At 43.9% G+C, this 22,349-nt stretch overlaps 5 protein-coding genes across 5 annotated transcripts; 3 read left to right on the forward strand and 2 right to left on the reverse strand.

Annotated features, from left to right (window-relative positions):
• Nucleotides 1-1,083: 1,083 nt before the first annotated feature.
• Nucleotides 1,084-1,983, reverse strand: BDB00DRAFT_809625 (uncharacterized protein; the record flags this gene model as incomplete). The annotated part of the gene is made up of 1 exon (XM_053122498.1): nt 1,084-1,983. A coding segment is annotated over exon 1 (449 nt), but the record flags the coding sequence as incomplete, so codon positions are not given.
• A 1,651-nt stretch (nt 1,984-3,634) lies between these two features.
• BDB00DRAFT_869548 (uncharacterized protein) lies at nt 3,635-3,955 on the forward strand (the record flags this gene model as incomplete). Its single annotated transcript, XM_053126615.1, has 1 exon — nt 3,635-3,955. One exon carries the CDS (start codon nt 3,635-3,637, stop codon nt 3,953-3,955), a length of 321 nt encoding a protein of 106 aa, XP_052982513.1.
• Nucleotides 3,956-9,892: 5,937 nt separating this feature from the next.
• Nucleotides 9,893-15,193, reverse strand: BDB00DRAFT_138167 (ras guanine nucleotide exchange factor domain-containing protein). The gene is made up of 7 exons (XM_053116215.1): nt 14,575-15,193; nt 12,139-14,349; nt 11,930-12,065; nt 11,519-11,844; nt 10,945-11,451; nt 10,553-10,868; nt 9,893-10,456 (listed from the first exon to the last, which is right to left on the reverse strand). Exons 1-7 carry the CDS (start codon nt 15,013-15,015, stop codon nt 10,353-10,355), a joined length of 4,041 nt encoding a protein of 1,346 aa, XP_052982514.1. The 5' UTR covers nt 15,016-15,193; the 3' UTR covers nt 9,893-10,352.
• A 426-nt stretch (nt 15,194-15,619) lies between these two features.
• On the forward strand, nt 15,620-16,134 carry BDB00DRAFT_809634 (uncharacterized protein). The gene is made up of 2 exons (XM_053122499.1): nt 15,620-15,688; nt 15,775-16,134. Exon 2 carries the CDS (start codon nt 15,797-15,799, stop codon nt 16,070-16,072), a length of 276 nt encoding a protein of 91 aa, XP_052982515.1. The 5' UTR covers nt 15,620-15,688; nt 15,775-15,796; the 3' UTR covers nt 16,073-16,134.
• A 5,196-nt stretch (nt 16,135-21,330) lies between these two features.
• BDB00DRAFT_869551 (uncharacterized protein) lies at nt 21,331-22,056 on the forward strand (the record flags this gene model as incomplete). Its single annotated transcript, XM_053126616.1, has 1 exon — nt 21,331-22,056. One exon carries the CDS (start codon nt 21,331-21,333, stop codon nt 22,054-22,056), a length of 726 nt encoding a protein of 241 aa, XP_052982516.1.
• Nucleotides 22,057-22,349: the final 293 nt, after the last annotated feature.

A 22,349-nucleotide genomic window follows, 5' to 3' on the forward strand; every position in this document is an offset into this window, starting at 1 on the left:
ACCCTACACGCAAAGCAAACAAATTACCACCCCTCTTCATTAGCAACAGCAAAGCACTTCTGTATTTCTTACTCATTCGTTCGTTCATCTGTTCGTTCATTACATTTAATTTCATTCCATTCCATTCCATATTCTATTATCATGTATGTTGTATCACTATTATTCTATGTATTATCCCGTCCCTTCTTCTCAAATCGCATATATATGTATATCTATATATATATATATATACTCTCTAAAATCAACACACAGATGGTTGTGATGGTTTTGTTAAACTACAATTTATCTTTCCATTGTACTTTGCTGTCATGTAAACGACGTGTGTGTGGTTATAAACGTGGTGGGAGGAGAGGAGCATAATATGAGGGGGGTGCTCATGTGGGTTTTTTCCTTTACATGTGCCTGTATATGTTATGTATTTTGCTTTAACGATTGGTTTATGTGAGTATGTGGAATGGGGTCGATGGGGGGGGGAAGGCGATATGTGTGTGAGGAGAGAGACTTGGGACGATGGCGAGATATTTCAAGTGGGAGACGGTCTGAGCAGGGGAGAGACCCTTTTTTCTTCTTCTTTTATTGTCCCTTGGCGTACTCCAACCCGACAAGTTTCTGCAGATTGTTGGCAAACGAGTGCTTTGCCTCCTCAGCCATGGTCAAGCGATGGTGCGTAGCAAATTCCTCAACCAAATTGACATAGTCCACGTTGGGTTGACGTGGGACTGAGAGCGTGGCGTATACGCCTGGCAGGAACGAGATATTGATCGAGAGAATGTTCTCTGATCGAGGTTCTTGTGGGGGTGCTGCCGCCTTGGCCTGTTGCTTGGCTTCGGGAGAAGCATAGATTGAGTCGGCAGATGAGCTGGTTGACATGGGAGTCGCTGCAGGTGCATATCTGGATGCGCCAGAGTCCGAGGCCCATTTTGAGGCACCAGAGTCCGAGGCCCATTTTGAGGCACCAGAGTCACTGCCTGGTGTCGCATACATCGACGAGCTTGAGCCAGCATTTTGCGGAGCATAACGCGAAGCAGATGAGCTTTCCTGAGTGGCATAGCGCGAAGCACCCGATCCAGCACTTTGTTGTTGCTGGCCCCATTGTTGTTGTGGTGGTGGTGGCTGCTGCTGCTGTTGCTGTTGCTGTTGCTGGCCCCACTGTTGCGGTAACGGTGGTTGATGTTGTTGTTGTTGTTGTTGAGGTTGAGGCGCGTATCTCGAAGCCGATGATCCGCCAGCGGGTGCATATTTCGAAGCAGATGCGCCAGCCTGGTAATTGGTAGGTGGAGGTGGAGGTGGAGCTGCTGCTGATGCAGGCTGTTCCCAAAACGGCTTATCTGTCAACTGGCTGCCACCCCACGCGTTATTCGCCGGAGGTTGGCGTGTGTAACGACTTGGTGCTGACATGGCTGACGATGGTCTTGATGATGGTAGATGTGGTGCTCCTCCTCGACCTCGACCGCGGCCACGACTATTGGATGAAAACGATGATACTGGAGGTGTAGAGGAGTTTGGTTTTTTGGATCTCTTCTTCTTCTTTCCACCAGGCATGGGTCCACCTTTCTTTAATCGATGATTCAAAATATACTCTTCGTCAACAGGTCGGTAGTTGCCACCTTTGCGGTGAAGGTTGCCTGAACCCAAACCACCTGGTCCCAATTTGAAATTGGGATCAATGAGCGCCGCCCAGCCTTCGGCAGACACATTGTATTCTGTTGTTCCTTCTTTGGTCGTCGTTTGTTCGCCCCACGAGCTGATGGCAAGTGGCGCGTCATCGTCAGATTCTTCTTCGTCAGAGCAATAGTCACTATATTCGTCACTGTCATCTCCACTATATGCAGGCGATTGTTGTTGTTGTTGCAGTTGTTGGGCATCGTTTGCCAGGCTACCCCAGCCAGCAGCGGCACCTTGCTGATTCATTTCTGATACGATGTGGAGGAACGACGTTCCAGTTACAGCAAAAAAAAAAGGTGGGTCGAGCGAAAAAAGAAATCGAGTGACTACTTTTTTAAAAATATAAAGAAGTGTGTATCATTAGACGCAGCAGATTTTCGCCCTCCCTTTCGTCTCCGCACACATGCAGCTTTGCGACCTGCATACACCACACGTATATTCACTCAAAATCAGCAAATTACTATTGATGCGTGCTGCCGTTCGCAATAAAATGTTGGTACGAATTGATTTCTGAATTTTAGTTTACGTCTCGTGTGGCCACTGCGTCACTGAGGCATTTTGGTTCGGACAGCTACGAGAGTATAATATAGAACTAGAAACCCTGACATGAAAAACAAGGAGGTCATGAAGAGAGGGATGCTGGTAGCTTATGATGTCAGAAGGCTGAGAAAAGGAAGGGATATAGCAAGAACGAGATATATTAGCGGAAGGAGACGAGCGATATCGAGCATTTCTCTGAAGTGAGCTTCCGAGTGTTTTGCACAAATATTCAAACGAATCTTGCAGAGGTGCTTAGTAGCTTAGCGATGCGGTGCATGATCTTCGTTTTTGAGTTATACAGCTATAGTTCCCGGGAAGCAACGAGAACGTATTCCAATTCCTGGCTAAATCAATGAATGTATAATGATAGGCAACTAACTTTTAGGCGTCAGAGATCAAAAGGACTACAATTAATGTGCTTTAGCACTCAAATGCTAGGGATGATAAATATTGTACTGGTATAAATAGATCATTGTCCATCAAAGTATCCACATCCAATGACAGGAGCACCAAGAGAGGTGAAGTATGTGGTAAATTGTTTTGAAATAAGTTGACTTTACGATGACACATTTCGTCGGGTCCATCCCAAGTCAAGACCGTGTTGTTCGCATAACATCAATACATGGACCATATCGTCGTCGGTGCTGACTTTGACTTGCATCATTCGCATATACTAAGAGCCATTCACTCTACAACTGGTGCTAACTGAATTGAATTTTACTTAGAATGTGAATGATTCTTCAACTCTTTATATCAGTAGCTGAAATGATAATGTACACGCGCTGCAAATTTCATTCTCAGACAAGTTTGTTCTCCATCGACATTGACTGCTTTGCAGACGATCATATATTGTTCGTTGCAACTGTCTCCATTGTGCAATCTGGAACAAAATTGATGATCTCGCAGCAAATCTGAACATATATCATCTTCTTGAACGAGCCCTTGAGCTCCCTCCTCGCTTCGCATGAAGAAGTCTTACATCAATATCAAACATGTACATACAAGTTTAACGGGTGAAAAGTTAAACGAAACAATTTTTATTTGGTACATTTAACTACTAATTACTAATAGGGTGTCGATGTCTTAGCTTCTCTGCTCTTAAGCAGATACTGACAGGAGCAACCACTGGAAGGTGCATCGACATCTGCTCCCGTAACCCTCTCACCACAAAGCTAGGGTCTTGTCTTGGTCGCTTTGTGGATCACGGAAGGTCGATTGGTATTGAGATGCCCAGTCCGGTCTCACCAATCGCGATCACCTACCTACCTATTTATACAGTAAGTCGCTCCGTGTCAAAACAAGCATCAGCACCCACCCCTACACTTACCTACCCTCACTCACATTCACACACACAGAAAAAAAGGAAGGGACTTACCATACGTGATCGAAAAGAGAAGAGAAAAAGCGATGAGTCTAGCCTTGAGAGTCGATGTTGAGAGTCGATTGCCGAGAGTCGATTGCCGAGAGTCGATTGCCGAGAGTCGATGTTGAGAGTCGATTGCCGAGAGTCGATTGCCGAGAGTCGATTGCCGAGAGTCGATTGCCGAGAGTCGATTGCCGAGAGTCGAACGCGATCCCCAGTGTCACCCTTGGCTCTTCCCTTGGTCCTGGTGTTGCCTCCGTTGCGCCTGTCCAACCCTTATTTCCGGTAATCCTGGCTGCCTCCAACTGGTCCCTGCTTGGTTTGTCCAGTCTCGCGTCCAACGGTGTTGGTCACAACCGGTCTCCTAGTGGACCAGAGGACGGATGAATCCTTTTCGGTTTCTCGCCATAGAAATATGGTAGTGTCCTTTTGGTTGGATGCCTTGTTCTCCCGGTCTGGTCTACTATGGTGGGAAAAACCTAACTTATACAGTAAGTCGCTCCGTGTCAAAACAAGCATCAGCACCCACCCCTACACTTACCTACCCTCACTCACACTCACTCACATTCACACACACAGAAAAAAAGGAAGGGACTTACCATACGTGATCGAAAAGAGAAGAGAAAAAGCGATGAGTCTAGCCTTGAGAGTCGATGTTGAGAGTCGATTGCCGAGAGTCGATTGCCGAGAGTCGATTGCCGAGAGTCGATTGCCGAGAGTCGATGTTGAGAGTCGATTGCCGAGAGTCGATGTTGAGAGTCGATTGCCGAGAGTCGATTGCCGAGAGTCGATTGCCGAGAGTCGATTGCCGAGAGTCGAACGCGATCCCCACCATAGTAGACCAGACCGGGAGACAAGGCATCCAACCAAAAAGGACACTACCATATTTCTATGGCGAGAAACCGAAAAAGGATTCCTCCGTCCTCTGGTCTCACTAGGAGACCGGTTGTGACCAACACCGTTGAACGCGAGACTGGACAAACCAAAGCAGGGACCAGTTGAGGCAGCCAGGATTACCGGAAGTAAGGGTTGGACAGGCGCAACGGAGGCAACACCAGGACCAAGGGAAGAGCCAAGGGAAGAGCCAAGAGAAAGACCAGGAGGAACCAAGGGAGTGAAGGAAAAAAGAAAAATGAAGGAAAGAAAGAGTGAAGAGAAAAAACGAAATGGCCTGAAAAATGTGGGCGTATTTATATCTTTTGGTATCATCAACCCCTACAATTCATGGAAAGCAGTGCGCAGCGCACACACGCCCACATGATTATGATAGACTGGCAACTTGCGGTCCAGGCTGTTCAAGGACTCCCTAATACCATTTCCTGAACTTGCTGTTTCATGCTGCTGCTAGCCTTGTCGCGTAAACGGGTCTCGCGTTCAGCGTGGCGTGCACTATAATATATCAGAAATGCCATTTTTTGAAAGAGGTGTGTTTCAAAATATTGTAACGACTTGACGTTTGGATGATATCAACACACCCTCTCCTTTTCTTCAACGATGCTGATGCTCGGCAGAAAAGAAAAGGGGATGTTTTGCTCGCACAAGGCACCATAAGGTCCAGCCTACGATTTTCACATGAGAGACTCCAGCACTCCGTCTCCCAAGTAGACATCGATTCTCACGCAATTATCGGTTGCCGATCCTCCAAGCCCGCAATGATGGATGTGGACAGCTTAAACTAAACTGTCAAGGGCAGACTATAGAGTAGCATGGCTGTTTTCAGCATAGTATGCGCGTCATCCTAGAACTACTATTATCGATACAGGCTGCTTCTTCAGGTTGATAGTGCTGTTGGGTTTGCTCATTTTCTCATCCACCTCCCTTAGCAGTAGCGACACAAAGCCAATCAGACGTGGTGCTTACTTCCTCGGCGTGTGTACGGGTGATGTATGATACATGTGAAAAAAAAACAAAACAAAACAAAAAACAGGTTTCGGGCTGGTACCCTCCGAATAATTTTTTTCCTTTCGATTATTTTTGCGAACGAACTACGCGAAGATAGAAACAAAAAAAAATAGGTGAAAAACGCGTACCAAAGTGTGGTAAAGCGCGTTGTAATAGTGTTACATACTGTCGCTACGATACAGAAGATCTGTCATTGTTCCCCGCGTTGTTGGCACGGACCTGTGGGTGCGGAGTGGGGGTATTTTTTTTTTTTCAAAAGAAGCGGGGTCTTGAACGTGTGCATGAAAAGGCACCCATTTTCCGCAGCGTGCTGCTTCCTCGCTTTTTCTCGATCACATGTGGTAAGTCCCTTCCTTTTTTTTCAGTGTGTGTGAGTGTGAGTGAGGGTAGGTAAGCGCAAGGTGGGTGCTGATGCTTGTTTTGTAGGCACGGGGCGACTTCTAAGTAGGTAAGTTGATTGATGAGACCGCTGGCATCTCAATACCGATCGGACCCTCCGAGATCCATAAAGCGACCAAGACAGAACCCAGCTTTGTGGTAGAGGGTTCGGGAGCAGATGCCGATGCACCTTCCCGGAAAGCTAAGACATCGACACTCTCGTTTTTGGACGAGCCTCTTTAGGAATTTGACCAATTTAAATAAAGGCCTTGTTGTTGTTGTCCCCCGTCTATCAAACATGTGCTGTTTGTTATTGTGTATTACGCGTATTGTATGTAGTCAAGCTACTACTTTAATTAATGCTGCATATTAGCTATCTTACCTCACCCAAGCTACACGTATCTTTACGATATTCTACGGTTTGAGACCCAAAGCAATATTTTTAAGGTTTGATAGCCTGTGAAAAGAAGAAGGTCTGACAACGTTAAATTCTTAATGATGCGCGCTATACCTCTAGTCAAGAGTGTCGTATGGCAGATTCGTTACATTTCTTCGAGAGGAGACCCTTAATACATAGCTCTAAACAATACACGTCCAAAAAGTCGAGCGTAGACAACCATTTGCAATTAATCTGTGTGATCATGTCTATTTGATCTTTAACGCAAATACAATTCGATCAATCCAAAGTTTCTTCCGATTTAGCCACAGCTCCGCGGGTATGTGCACAGGTATTGTTAATAGATGCTGTGGGCTGCGCGTTCCATGACGATCCAATTGAGCCAGTTTCCTCTGTTTATGCCTGTTAATTAATAAACATAACGTGACAGTAGCAACACATACAACTTATTATTATTGCTTGCTTGGTCTTAATAATTATGAAAAGCCAAGATCTTGGGTTGCACATCCGCAGCACGACAATTTCTTCCTTGACATATATGGAGGAAAATATAGCATAACAAACAGTTTGCGTGAGAAATCAATTCAAAAGTCTTTCACACACTCGTTTGGTATGGTATCGATCGAGAGATTGACCACAACATCAAATTACTGGTCCCAGTCTTGTCGGTACTGTATTATCCCTGGCGATAAGATTTCGTTTTAACCCTTCCCTACTCTTTCGCTAGGCACATTAGCACAGTTTATATAGTTTAAGCATTAATCGCATAAGATGGATGTACAGTAGTTTTCCACCAGGGTATGTAAAAGTAGTCATTCTTACTACATTTGTTTGGTACTAAGTCTTAGTTGTAAGTCAAGAAATCTCTCGGCGTATGATACGAGCTTTTTTGAGTGTGCGTTGTCAACTTGGAAGATCTTTTGGAAACACACCCGTATTCTTTCTTCTTATCTCCCCTGAGTATGATATGTATATGTCCGGCCGCTCCCTCGAATTGCATCTCTGACTATGGAAAATATGTTGGTCGACTGAATTTCTCTGTTCTTTATGACTGAGCATTGTACCATAATCGCACAGCAGAAAATAACTAACTACTACTGACACAAACATAGTAAGCACAAAACATGGCTTATACCGAAAACGATCGTATTTACCCAGAATTGCAGGAACACTCTTGATCGCCGCAATCTTATCGGACTCTAATTTGTACACACATCTTTATGCTTTTTCTTTTTTTTTAGTTGCACAAAAACTCTGGCCTTGGTTTGGAAGAATATCATGCTCATAAGGTCTTGACAGACTAACTAGAAAAAAATGGATTCACTGTGACCCAAAAAGCGCTCGAATTGGATACGGTATTCATGGCCAAGTATACCAATGGTTTCGGCTTACGTGTTGGCTTATATAAACGTGGTCCCCTCGTACAACTCGCTTCTTAGGAATTTACAAATTGCAGTTATCTATAGGTAGCTGTGTAGTAGTCGCTTTTAATTAAGGGAGGAAACAGAATACATTCTGTTGTTATTCAGGTTTTACACAGACATGGAAGCTGAAAGTTATTCTATGGCTATCTTCAGATAATGCGTGAATACTTATGCACAGATGTAATAGTAATAATATGCGGAAAAATGAATCCACACATGTCCATAGAGAACCAAGAACTATACCATATATACTCGAACCATCAGGCAGGGCGACGAAATGTTTACCCGAGCCAGTAAATTTAAATCGATCAGTTTCTTTCGAACCACCCGCATATTCAACCCCATTTTGTATTCTCCAGGGCCGTCACAGCCCAGTCAAATGGGCTTATGCACTGGCTCTCCCATAACCACTTTAGGACTGTCGCTTTGAGGGCAAGGAAGCTAACCATTTTTAATACGTCCGAAACTGAATGAGCTCACGGACGCACTTGCCCAGACATCAGACCAACCGCCCAACTATCTGGCAGTCCTGGTTGGCGCTAATCCGCCTCATCAGGGAAATTTGAGTCATCCAGTTGGCGGATATAACGACGAATCAGCTCCAGAAGAAGCACTGCAGCTACCAGCCTCACCACCTACTCCAACACAGCATATACACTCAATCTCTTTCTTCGCAACTTAAGCTTATAGTATTATTCTATATTAGCATAACGTTTCTCTTGTGGGGTTTATTTTTTCATTATTGCATCATGTCTTCATATACCAATATTTCTCCTCCAAAAATGTATGATATCTCAAAGAAGTGACCACATGCCCAGAGGCGCAGGTCCATATAGCTTCCATAAAAAGCATTAACTTTAGCTTATTCGTTGTACCTCAATATATACTGGGCTTTATTAAAATTACATGTATTTAATAGAGAGCAAAGACAATGAATTTGCAGTATCATAAGACAGGTGCCGTGAAAAATACCAAGTGGATTGTCGCCGCTGTTAGAGGGATTTAATAATAAAAAAAGGCACAGCTGCATATAGCTTTCTACGCGTATTTAAATTGTTTGATGCGACGGTCAGTGAATCAGAGTTCAGATGGCCAAGAGTTCAGCGCGTGTAGTTATGGTTTGCAGATTTCTACTCTTTCCTCTGCCCTTGTTTTATTTGAAAAAATGGTTATATGATACAATCTCTACACGCTTGGCCTTGTACACTCTTATATGATTAGTCGTAGTTGTTGTTGCTGTTGATGAAAATGATCTATGCACAGTAACCGCTTATCTGAGATTCCTGCAAACCTTTTGGCGCGCTGTCGCGCCGAATGATGGCAATAACGGGTGGCAGATTAATTGACAAACAGTATCATAGCAAGTGGTCATTATAGAAGAAATGCGCCAGTTGCCAACATATACACATACATCTCATCGAACCGAACCGATAACACGCAATATAATGTCTCGATGACGTGCCAATACAGATAAACAGCAGTCCCGGGGCACTCGGGGAATAACACCAATAGTAGTAGCAGTAGCAATGATGGCATGTACGGATCTTCATTTCTCGACAGTTAAATGTAGGTATTAAGTTGCACTTGTCGAAAAACACTCGATTCGGCTTCCATATCACGGAGCACACTCGGTTACTTTGAGGTGAACAACAATTTCATCTGTATGTTATGAGAGACAAACAACCCTAACATTGATATTTGTTCTTTTTATTCAGTATCAGCCGATGTAGGAGGTTCTTTCTACTTTTCACTGTGAATATTAAATTGACCAACTTTGCTGTCTCTATGTAATGAATAAGAGGATGTCATTGATCGGACAAATGAAAATGATACCAACAATATATATTATGGCTTATTATACATATGATACCTTATATTCAATGGTCGATAACAATGAGAAACGCACAAGACAATGAATATCTCTAAAGACCCGATTATCCACTGTTTTTTAGTGACAGACCTTCAATACTATAATTGGAAACTTTACTACGTAGTAAAGCCTATAACTGTGTCGCTGAGCTTTTTACAAACACTCGCTAACAGCAGACAATGTTTTCTTTGAAATGCTCACAATTGAGATTGAATGTGGTCCTCGCTAATAAAAGTAAGAACTCTTTGTCTTCACTTTCTACTGTTCAGATCTATCGTATGCAGCAATGGGTTAGCAGGTCGGCTCGCCGGTTGTGACATCACGAGCTTTGGAGCTAGTAGTACTAGATATGGATTTGAACAATGCAAACAAAACCATTGACTGCATTTTTGTTTGATTTTTAATTAATGGGTATTATCAGTACATATTAGTTTGGAAAAACAGGACGAAAGAAGGGAAAGAAAAAAAAACAACAACTAGGTATGTAGAAAATAGGTGAATAGCGAAGTAGAAAGGGGCTGGACTTTTTTTTAGGAGAGCAGCGGGATAAAAAAGATATGCAGAACAAGTCAAGAAGGTTTTGGGGGTGGGGAGACGTTATATGGTGGTAGGTGTGAAGGGAAGATAAGATTGTGTGTCTCTTTTTCTGTGAAAGGAGGCTTGACAAAGTAAAAAACGAAGGAGGAGAAGAAAAGAAGAAGGAGGATTTTTTTGGGTGATGATGATGGTATGGTCTTGCAAAAGGGTGACGATGATGGAAAATGACAATGACGACAGTGTATATACACAGCAAAAAGTAGTAGCAGGTTTTTTTTAAGCAAGGTTCGAAATGAAGCTTTTAATGTCAAACTCTTCTTCGCGTGGCTCCAGCTGTAAACTTCGAGTATAAAACACCTGATCGTCCTTTTGTACCGTTTCAAGACATTGTAACAAGTAGCGTTGGATTTCCTCCACCTCGGTAAGTTTGTAAGGGATCTGGAACTGATCAATGTCATTGAGAATACGGGTCGTCTTGATGTATTTGTCGAAATTGATCAGCTGTGAGCCGTTGACTGAAGTGCGATGATTCGAATTGCCGTCGTCAATGAACGTCATGTCTGTGAGATATACACCGAGGAATGGCAAGCACGGAGCAATGGCACTTTTCAATCGTCGTCGATATTCTGCAAAATTGCGCTGTGAGTCGGTTGCCCGGTAAATCGGATCGTACATGGCCTTGTATTTGTTCGAGACGTGTTCCCATGTTCGCTTGAGACGTGCGACACTCGTGGAATCCAGTGCTGATCGAATGGCCATTAATGTGTTGTAGTTTTGTAATTGTAAGCAGTGCTATAAAGTAAAATAAAGGCAGAGGAAATCAGCGATAACACGTCTTGCATGATTAACTTGACGAAGGGCAACTTACATCGCCAACTTTGATCCATAGTTTGATCATCTGAGCTCGCTTCTTTGCATCGGATTCATGCAGGATGGTGTCGGATACCCAGCTCGTGATCTGTGTACTCCGCTGGATCATGGCCTTGACATGGATGGCAGTGCTGCTACCGACCTTCTTTTTAAACTCTTGGCCAATCATCTCGTTGGGCTGGATCTGGCAAAACAGCGAGCTTTCCATCAAGGTCAGTTGGCGTGCCAGCTCTAGCGTATCGAACTCGTTAATGTGGACGCTCGAAAGGACACCCTGGCTCATGGCTTTACGCAAGGTGTTGCGCAGCGACCGGGTAATGTTGGGTGGTGGTACTGCGGCAGGCTCGGAATGGTGATGATCTTCAAAAAGTGCCAAAGTTGAAAATAAGGATGTGCCTGCTGACAAGGAGATGTGCGACCCTGAGGGTTGTTTGTGTAGCGTGGGTCGCGGTTCGCTGGTGTACGACAATTTGCGGCCCTGGGTCATCATGCCTTTCGATGTAAACTGTTTTTAAAAAGTGAATGTTAGTGACTCGGCACAGAGCTTCTAATTTACTTGTAGCCATTGTTACCCTCTTGCGGATCAACTCCAACATGCGTTTGGATGGACCTGCCATGGCTTGCATCATGGGTCCAGCTGTGAATTCAACCAAGATGTGCTCGGTGCATGCGTCGGGCTCGTAGCAAAAGTACGTTTCAAGCCACGTCTTGATCACGTTGAACACACGCAAACGAACAGGCAAGAGCACTCGATTGGTCCACATGGCCAGCTCGTCGGCGTTCAAGGGTGCATCGCTTGGTGGTTGTAGCTCAAACCGTTTGATCAACAGTTCCAAAAACTTGATGGGCGTGGTAAAAAGACGAAAGTTGTAAAAAAAGGAACGCGTAAACATCAATTCTGGAGAATAAAAAAGAAGGCAATTAGTTTTGAGGCTACAACGGGAAAGGATCGTCGTGCATCCCAGTATACACTTGTCTCATACCAGGTGACTTTTCATGCTGTGTCAATTTCTCAACCAAAGCTTCAATGCTAGCACCGGTCACTTGACCTTCGCTGTTGAACATCATTTCGTCTTCGGAGAAAACACGTTGCTTCAAGAACCATGGCTCGTCCTCATGCTGTAATGAAAAAGGACAAAGTTAGTTTAAGGCAGAGCCGCATCCATGAATGGAATATGTCATAAAGTAATACCGGAGTGGCAGCATGTTCTTGAGGCTGTACGCTATCTCGTCGCTCCGACATGGACATGTAAGACGATGTCCGTCGTATCCGTGGCTGTTGCTCAACCAATGTTTCAGTAGATGCCGACGAGTTCCGTTGGTGGTCATCATTACGGTTCTTGAGCGACATCCTGAACGCGGATATGCTCATTTCACGCGGCCGTCGCGTACGGCCTGACTGATCAGCCGTGGGCGTTGATTTCGAGCTCAAGATCTTTAGCTCTGGCTGCGGCTTGCCGGGACCTTTGGGTGGCGGTGGCGGTGGAATCGACATGAAAGGCGATGTTGTTGTGTTGCTGCTTACTTGCTGTTGTTGTTGTTGTTGTTGTTGTTGTTGTTGTTGATAAATGGGTGGAGGCATGGCTGGATATCCATTACCACCAAATTCATTTACAGGACTCATGGTCTCCGGTGTTGTCATTGGTGTGAAATTATTGATCGATTCGGCCGACTGTCGCAACTGGGACGATGCACCGCTCGTGCGAATCGAGCTTGCTGATGATCCTCGTGGTGGGACAACTTGGTTTGATCGACGCACTGTGTCGGCACGCACTGCTTTACTGTTGCGACCTGTTTTTGACATTGCTCTCGATCGTCGAACCACTTCTGTCGGTGGTACGGGGGGTGTGCTATTACTGTTGTTGTTGTTGTTTTGTTGTTGCTGACTTGGTATTCCTTGCGCAGTGATTAGATGCTCAACTTGGTGCTCGTCGACCTTCTCGAGGCTCGTGCTGCTGCCATTATTGGGAGTAGGATCGATTGCTGTTGTTGTCGGCATTGTATCGGAATACTGATGCTGCAAGACATTGAGACTTGTCACTTTGCGGCCAAGGATGCTCAATGTCTGGTTACGTCGTGCATCGACTGAACTTTCTAACCGCTCGCGCATTTCGTTGACATCGTCGACATCATTACTACTGCCGTCAGAAGCAATTGTATAGTTGTTGTTGTTATCGCTGCCAGCACAAACGTCTACCTGCAAGCAGATACGTACACGTGCTGCACTATCATTTGTCGTACGGACCACATTTTCACAACTCTCCCTCAATTGAGCATAGTCTTTGTCTTCCTGTCGGTCCTTGGGTCCTGCCAGTGCTCGAACAGATGTGACAAGATTGGTGATGGCGCTGTATACAGATTCTTTGGCCAATACCAGCGCTACCAGATGCGGATCTTCTGGAATGACAGAGTAGTGTTTGTAGTCAATATCGCCCACATTCGAGCACACATGCTCGACGACGGCAAGAAAGTTGCGTATTGCTTCAACTGCTTTTCGTGTAGTCTCGAGCATTTCTGTTGCACGCTGTCTGTTGGCTAAGAACTTTTCGATTGTCGTGAGTAAACTCGTCATCAGCTCATCGATGGAAGCTTGATGCTCTAGCAATGTTTGCAGAATGTGCTGTGCATCGGATAAGGGAACTGCTTTGGCGATCAATGAGGCGCTAGAAAGTCGAGCGTCGACCAATTGTTGTCGTAGTGTGCTGCTTGCTGTTGTACCATTTGACTCGACCGAAACCAGAGACGAGCGCGGCGAGATCGAATGGTGACTACCGTTGGGAGTGCCAAATCGTGTTTGATCATCACCAGATGTTATGGACTCGGGCACCGTCTTTAGGATTTCTTCAAAAGTGCTCATCTCGGCCAAAAGCTGGTTTGCTAGTGCTGGCACCTGCTCATCGGGTGGTTGCGGGTATTCTGCATTCTGTAAGTTTTTCCCTTTCAGGACCAATTTACTCAGTGCGCTCAGGATGATTTTTCTTTGCTTAGCGAGTTCGGGATGTGACTTTAGGATGGGCGAGTCGTTACTGACGGTGTTTGCGGCAGTGAGGACGGCACGGATCGAAGAGACGACCTGGAAGGTAGCCAGCTGGGTGTTGTTCGAGGTTGCACACGCTTCAACGAGCTCAGACATGCGATGAGAGACATCCTCCATGAGGATTTCCCAACTAGGAACAGCAAGTATTTTGGTTGGATGATCGTCAGGGTGATCTTCTTTTCCTGGTAAGGGCGCAGTCGGTGTGGTAGATGTAGTTGTTGTGGAGGAATTGCTTTTTCGTCTGTCCTCATTCAGTAGAGCCCGCGCTAATTCGACTCGGCTTTGTTTGGTTGTTATTGTTTTTGTTGACGGTTCTGTTGTTGTTGTTGTTGTTGTTTCTGCAGTTGCAGTAGATGTTTCTGGTGTCTACAATAGAAAGAAAGGAACAAAGAAGAAAAACGAATGAATGAGTATGCATACAAATTGGTGGGTTGTCCAAGTACAAATATGGAAAGGTTTCATTTTAGGATCAAGAAAGCGGTGGTCTAAAAAAACCTTAGGAAGCTGCTCTTCTCCAATACAAACTAGCCAACTAGCCCAGTCCCTCCCAACCAATGAATCACATCCACTGCCTGCATCTAAAAAAAGTACCTCTTCCATCGATACGATTTCCTGGTCTTCCTCCACTGCGGGCGTGGCATGTTTCCGCCATGCCTCCCATTGCTGTTGCGACTCCTCGTCCTCAAAGTCAGCGCTGTGTCTGACAGCTTCTCCTATCCTGCCAACGTAGTTGCTAGGGAACCACCCACGCACACCGCCTGACAACCCATCCCACCAGCCGGAGCTGTCGCGATTGAAAACTTCAATGATGGCGCCCTTCCGAAAAAACAGACAGGACACGGCCTCGTCGGCAGGAGCGTTTGTGGGCAAGTAGTCGTGCAGTGCCTGGACAAAGTGTGAGGTGAGTGTGGAGGGAGCGGGAGCTGAGGCGTTCCGAGGAGAGCTGGGGAGAGATGCAGGTGGCGACAGCGAGACTGGGACTGGTTGTGCTTTGGGACTGGTCGGTACGAGGATGGCATGTGACACTGTCATTTTTCTTTTTGTGTGCTGTTCTTCTTTATCGATGTGTGTTGTCGCTTCTCGGATGGTATATGTTTGATCCTCGTCCGTTTGTTCGTCAAAGTTGCAAAAGTTGTTGGCGTATGGATCAGAAGGTCGTTATCGTTTTTTGTCGTCGTGGTCGTGGTGGTCGTATCGGTGGTTGTGTGCTGTATACGAATGAAATAGTTGGAGGTGAACTCACTGATACAAAGTATTAAAAAAACAGAAAAGGTTTCGCGCGCGCCAAAAAAAAAAAAAAGAAAGAAGAAGCAGAAGTCTATGGGACGGTGTGGATTGTGTGTGTGATATGTTGCATGGACGCCAAGCGGAAAAGGGCAAGCTCGAATTTAACTTTTTTTTTTTTTCGCTCGCCCAGGGGAAACAAAAAAGAGAAGGGAAGAAAGAAAGAAAGAAAATATGTACAAGAGAGCGAGAGCGTGTGTACTTGCTGGAAAGTGTGCAAAGCGAGCGAGCGAGCGAGAGTGAGTGAGTGAGTGAGTGTGGGTGTGTGGAGAGGGAAAGAGAAGAAGAAGAAGAAAGCAAAGGCTCTCTTTTTTTTTTTTTGCTTTTTTTCTCTCTCTCTCTCTTTCCCTCTCCTGCCCCTCACCATCACGAAAAAGGGGATGGATGGGTTGATGTGTTAATCGTACTACTGTACTCTACGGTCTGTACATAACAAATCATCTGTTATTTTAGGGGCTTTCTTTTTCTAAAACGACCCTTCCCCTTTTGTTTCTCTCTCTTTTGTAGTGAGTTTGTGTGTCGTTCTTTCATGCTCGCCTTCTTCTTGTCGTCGTCGTTTCACCTATGCCACTCTTTTCTGCACCCACCCCGTCTGTCATTCTTCCCCATACGCGTATGTACTCGTACACAGTGCGTACCATTGTCACACAACAGTGTTTATCCGGTACACGCGCAACAAGACACGTGGATCGAGCTGTCTGTCTGTCTGTGTGGGTGGGGAGGTGCACCGACAAATTGTGCGTCTTTGCTTTGGTGGCCGTGTAATATACCTAAGGATGTGGCTGAGGTGGTGGTCAAACAATGAAGAGCATTTGACATAGTGCACCATCTCCACTGGATGAGAGTGGTGTATATAGCACTATTTAGGGTCCTCTTTACGCCCTTGCTTTTTTAGCCATTTTGGATTTTAGCTGTCGGTGCAACGTTGTACGATAAAAGCAAAGTCGTATCACACCAATTTATCAACACATGGCAGCTCGCTTTTTTCTACAGTGAAATCTCTTTTGTAAAAAAGGAAAAGAAATAACTCGCTCATTGTTCTTTTCGTTTACGTAGAAAGCTCTTCCCTTTTTGCCGATGCGTCTTGTACAGATCCTGATGAGTGACAGTATAAACGAGAGATATGCAGCTTTGGGCACATTTGCTACGTCCTTTATTCTTTAATCTTACATATACAAAGCAGGATGAACGGGATGAAGATGTTTTGTTATAGAGAGCCTGCACGCTCGACAGACTAAGAATGAAAATCACGACGACGCGATATAGCGCGACGCGCTTTGCATCCTTTTTTTTATTATTCATGTGGTTTGTATATGTGCCATGTTCTCTCCAGCATTATACGCTATACTGTGTGTGAGAGCAGCCAGTTCTGCCATTGAGTCAGCACGAGAGCCTACATGTACCGGTGGGCAATTACACTTTGTTCCCAAGTTTCTAACAATCACTTTATCTGTCACAGAGTTAGATGGGTACACAACGCCCCGCGACGACGCTTCTGTTCCTTTTTCTTCCAGCAGTACCATAGCATTAGTATATATACTTATACCTAGTTGTCTTGGCAACATTGTTACAGTTACCTAGCAACAACTTATTACCGTTGTTGCTAGGAAACAAGTTACTTTTCTTGCGTTATTTTGGCACACGTCACATCAGTATTTTAAAATAACATTGACCACCCGTAAGCGTTTTCTTGTACAACAGAACTTGTTGCGTGATATGAGCGATCGCCCATGTCTGTGAGCAAATGTACAATAGAATTAGCAACCGTTATCATCTTATCCAGTGTTGGTTCTCCCTCCTCTTTCTTTCTTGCTGCCCCGAAAAAATATATCTGCCACCGCCATCACCACCCCGCTTTCAATGGCTTTCACTTCTTTTAGGCTACATATAGCTCATGGAAATAAACAACTTGCAACTGAGCTGAATTTTTAGCTTTATCGCTCGGTATAAATCACAGGCGATGATTGACTATCATCCGATTTTTTGTGTAACGCCTCTGACGCGGACAAAATTGTTTAGTCGCGCCTTAAAACCCGCCAAATTCTACGCGAAATCCTACTTCCTCTTATGTTGTACAGCAGCATCAAACAGAAAAGCAGTACCAGACCGCACTTGGTAATAAAGATGCTACAAGGCTGTATAAAGTTTTATAAGGCGATACGCTCGCAAACGCGCTTGGGGGAGAGGGGAAAGAAGGCTGATCGATCGACAGTTGACATTACAAACAAACAATAATATTTACGAGAACCCAGCAACGAAAAACACCTGCCTTTCCCTCCTCCTCTTTCACTGCCGCCGTCATATATTAGGATTATATATAATAGTGTTAAAAACTTTAAAGTGGATATTCTAAAAGACAAGGGGTTGAAGGGGGAGGACAGGGGGAGGCAGGTTATAACGGGGAGAGCAGAAAGGATTCGTGGGGGTCACTTTGGGGATTTACGCATGTGCAAAGGTATTTTCCATGCGTACCGAGCATCTGTAAAGTCTCTTGGCTTTTACTGTCTGTAATACAAGCAATCTGACCCGAACGATCACCACCCCAGCTGTCGCACATAATTATAGTTTGTCAAGTATTACTACTCTAGTCATCTGCTGTACACAAAGAAGTTTTTTTTAATCGTTCGCATTAGCATGCAAGATCGATCTTTACTTGTAAGGTAGCCTCAGGGGTAAAGGGCAATGTGCTGTGGAGAAGAACTTCTAATAGGTTGCTGCACTCAGGTTCTAGCTATAGACAATAATATAAAATTTTTGTGCATAAAAATATAAGGACAGAGCATGTATATATCATCATCATTATCATCAAAATTAAGGATTGTCTAAGCACAGGGATCAAACCATAATAATCTGTAGGAGAATTGGTGTATCAGATCTCTAGATCTTCTATTTCAAAAGGCACATGTTTTACAGTGTATTGCAAAAAAGAATTGGCGGGCCCGCCAGCCAAGCTCGGTACTAGGTTGTACGAGAATCTCAATTGGGATGCGGGTGCAGAATTCGTGGATGAACGTGTTATCTGGCATTGACCTTTACGCATGTTCTCATATCTCCTTTTGCTTTTTTCTCTTTTTTACTGTCTGATGAACACAAGGGCTCCTTGATGAGTTACAACTTTTTTAAACATAGGTTTTTTTTAGTCATGACCTTTTTTCTGGTTTCTCTCATATAAAAATGCCCGCCGGCTGCTCTTATCGTGAATTACTATTTTAATCTTTCGCTGCTGTATGTGCATAAGCAAACAACAAGTATGAATAGCATTGTGCATTTGTAACCTCATATTATTTTGTTTGGCTGCAGAAATTCTGTAAACTTTATAGATGCAAGTACCACAGTAGGCATTCGTCGATGTGTCATTGCGCTGGTAACAACTCCAACAATCCAGCAATCCTATCTCTTATTACCTGCAAGATCAGCTTGCGCTATTCATAACTAGTTTTATCGCTCTCGACCAGTGCAGTGTTGACCTACTAACAGTTGTTTTATTTGTATGCTCCAGTTACACAAATCCGCCAAAATGGAAACAAAGATTACTGCTCCTGGCTCCTGCTACAAATACATCTTTCGAAATTAACATTAACGGCAACGGCCATCCAAAAAGTCGGGTCCGTAATGATAGCATTTGCATTCATGTAGTTTTTACTAAACCCAGCAAATGTCACACAATTAATTGAAAAAAGATGGCGTGTGAAGCATTGATGGAAATGGCTCTTACTTCTTGAGGTTTTAAAATAAACGTCATTATCGTCATCTACGGTATCACCCATCTTCATCATCCATCTGAGACTTTTGCACTACAGATATATTAGAAAAAATGATGCAAGTACCACCATTACAAATCCTTATTTGTAGTAGTATAATACCTGTGTGTCTTCTATTTTTCGTTTTGAGTGACACTGTTGTTGTACTGTGCGTGTACAAAAAGCTATATTGCAATGGTCTCGTCCTCGTTCGCCTAGTGAAGAAAGTCTAGACATTGTCCATGCGACTGGTTTCGCATTTGTGTTTCTTTTGGACCTCTTGCATAAATATAATACAGGGAGTCATGTTGTGATATTACGTATTGTATGCTTACGAGCAGCAATCTTGATAATTTTGCGGCTTCCGTTCTGACAGAGTTATATTAAGAATCTTTTTTCATATGGTAACATAAAAAGGAGATCTGTAACTTGCTTATTTTATTGGATATTATTTATTGTGCACGCGCCACATTTAATGAACTGGAGGCGTTGCTAGTGGCAGTAAATGATCATCATATGCGCTTAAATTAAGTATGATCATCATCTAAATTTTTTTCCTAGTTTTTCTTTTGTAGTCGATTGGTATACACCAATCTGCATCGCTCATCAAACGAAAATCATTGAGCGTATTGCATTGCTAATTTGTTTTTGCTCACTCTGTGCTATGTATGCGAAATTTCTGAACAGGATGTGTCGTCTCGGTTAAACGCTCAGCGTTCTTTGCTAACAGAACTTTTTTAATACGAACCGGTATCCTTGTCGCTTATTCCGCACAGGAGCTTTAGTTGTGGTAGTTCAGCATCACATTGCGATAGTGAATATATTATGATATAAAGATACCTGCTACATATTTCTGATCTTTTTTAACAGAAAAGCTTAATTAAACGTTGCTCTGCATGAACCTCGTGTAGAAAGATCATCATCAGAGCAAGTACATATGCGATGTGTGAACCGTCTTTGTTTGTTGCTGGCATTGTGACACGTTCACATCGATCTGTATTGGACGAAGTCCATAATCGTCGTCGTCCGGGTTCCAATAATAGCCTCTTCAACAATACTACATGGAGATACCTAAAACTTCATTTTATTGTGTAATATGCTTACATCTTTGTCAATGCCAGTTTCAAGTACCAGAGCTTGCTAATACCTGAGCTGAGTCTTGGGATGCTCTCAGAAACTTCTGTAAGTTTAGCTGTTGAAGACGCCTTTGAGAAACATATACAGTGCCCGCTCGATAATTCGATACTCGATAACTCGATATTTTCGATAATTCGATCACTTTCTCAAATGACCAGGCTGGTAAGCAGTAAAATATCGACAAATCGATAATTCGATTATCGATCACTTGGCTGTGACATATCGACAAGTATAAACCAATAGAAATGCTTAGTGACGCGGAATCGAACCAGTGATCAGTGTCGGATCATACATCAGAGTCCAGAGTTAACATGTATTCCCAATAAAAATTCGTAGTATATATTTATTCACTAAATTTAGAAAGTCTATGAGGTGGGATTGCGTCAGCTTCACTGATTGCCGCTCCTCTGACTCCAAAAGTCTAACTCTTTTTTTTACCAGATACAAGATGTCCATATCCAATTTGTGTGTGATGTCAAGTTTATCTATAAAACTTTGGTAAAGGCACTTTTTTTCTTTAATTGCCCTAATATTCGCATCGGCATCATCTTCTTCTTCATTTTGTTCTTCGGTCTCTCCCTCCTCGCCTATTATAAAGACGAGGGGATTTTATCCATCAATGCACTTACTTTGTATGATGTCCCTACTGTACCTTCATCTTCAACGTTCTGATTCACCAAACGATCCGTTCGTTCTTCCAGCGTCAACATCTCATGGATCCCGTCGTCTTCGTCATCTGGAATCACGAAAACTGTGTTCGTATCATCTTGATCATTGCTGACAGATCTTAGGTACGAGTCAAGTTCGACGGTCAGTTCCTCCTCCTCCTGCAAAACAACAGCTTCTTCGGATTCAATTACTTCTGTAAGGGTTTCCACTGACATAAGGCCAGTATGTCGAAAACAATTTGAAATTGTTTCGGACGAGACACGGTCCCAGGCCATAATAGACCAGTCCAAGGCTTGTTTGAACTTAATGTTGTAAAGATCGTGAAGCTCGTTGTTGTTGTGGCGAATTGTTGCTCTGCGAAATAAGATGCTCCTAAAATAGATTTGGCCCAACAAGTTCTGCTTTCTTAACATCCAAATAAATCACTTTGTCTGCTTAAATCTCCTGTTGTTTACAATGTACCTATACTTTTTTTTGAACGAAGCAATGATTCCTGCATCAAGCGGTTGGTAGTGGGATGTGGTATTTGGAGGAAGCATGCACAACTCGATATTTTTTAACTGAATTTCCAAGTTTTTATGCGAACGTGCATTATCCATCAATAAGAGAGCAAAAATTGGACCGCATCCAGCAAAAATTGGACCGTATCCAGCAAATTGGACCGCATCCAGGCAAAAATTGGACCGTATCCAGCAAAATTGGACCGTATCCCGCAAAATTGGACCGTATCCCGCAAAATTGGACCGTATCCAGCAAAATTGGACCGTATCCAGCAAAATTGGACCGTATCCAGCAAAATTGGACCGCATCCAGGCAAAAATTGGACCGTATCCAGCAAAATTGGACCGTATCCAGCAAAATTGGACCGTATCCAGCAAAATTGGACCGCATCCAGGCAAAAATTGGACCGTATCCAGCAAAATTGGACCGTATCCAGCAAAATTGGACCGCATCCAAAATTGAAGGACCGTATCCGGACCGCATCCAGCAAAAATTGGACCGCATCCAGCAAAAATTGGACCGTATCCAGGCAAAAATTGGACCGCATCCAGGCAAAAATTGGACCGTATCCAGCAAAATTGGACCGTATCCAGCAAAATTGGACCGTATCCCAAAATTGAAGGACCGTATCCGGACCGCATCCAGCAAAAATTGGACCGTATCCCGCAAAGTAATACTTGTAACAGTCCTTGACTATTATGGTGTATTGAATCAGCTGTCGTTCTTTTTCATGTTTTACTAACATTAACTTACTCAGCTTTGATCCAAAATCTTTTCCTCCAGCAAAGCGTCCAATGAAGTAGGGGCCAAGTTTATGCGAGCCAGTTGCATTGGTGACAAGGACAACAGTTACACGACTTTTATCGACTTTTCGTCCGGCATAGGTTTGTTCGAAATCGTTCGACGTGGCACTTGCTTGTAAAAAAGTCCCGTTTCATCAATGTTATAGATGCATTCAGGTGGAAACTCGGCTATTTTGGCCTTGACTTCTTCAAGCTGCTTTTGGATCTTTTCATCGTCGATGTCAACGGAGCC

Source organism: Zychaea mexicana, assembly GCF_025766255.1.
Source record: "Zychaea mexicana strain RSA 1403 chromosome Unknown BDB00scaffold_15, whole genome shotgun sequence".
In the NCBI taxonomy this organism is placed as follows: domain Eukaryota; kingdom Fungi; phylum Mucoromycota; class Mucoromycetes; order Mucorales; family Lichtheimiaceae; genus Zychaea; species Zychaea mexicana.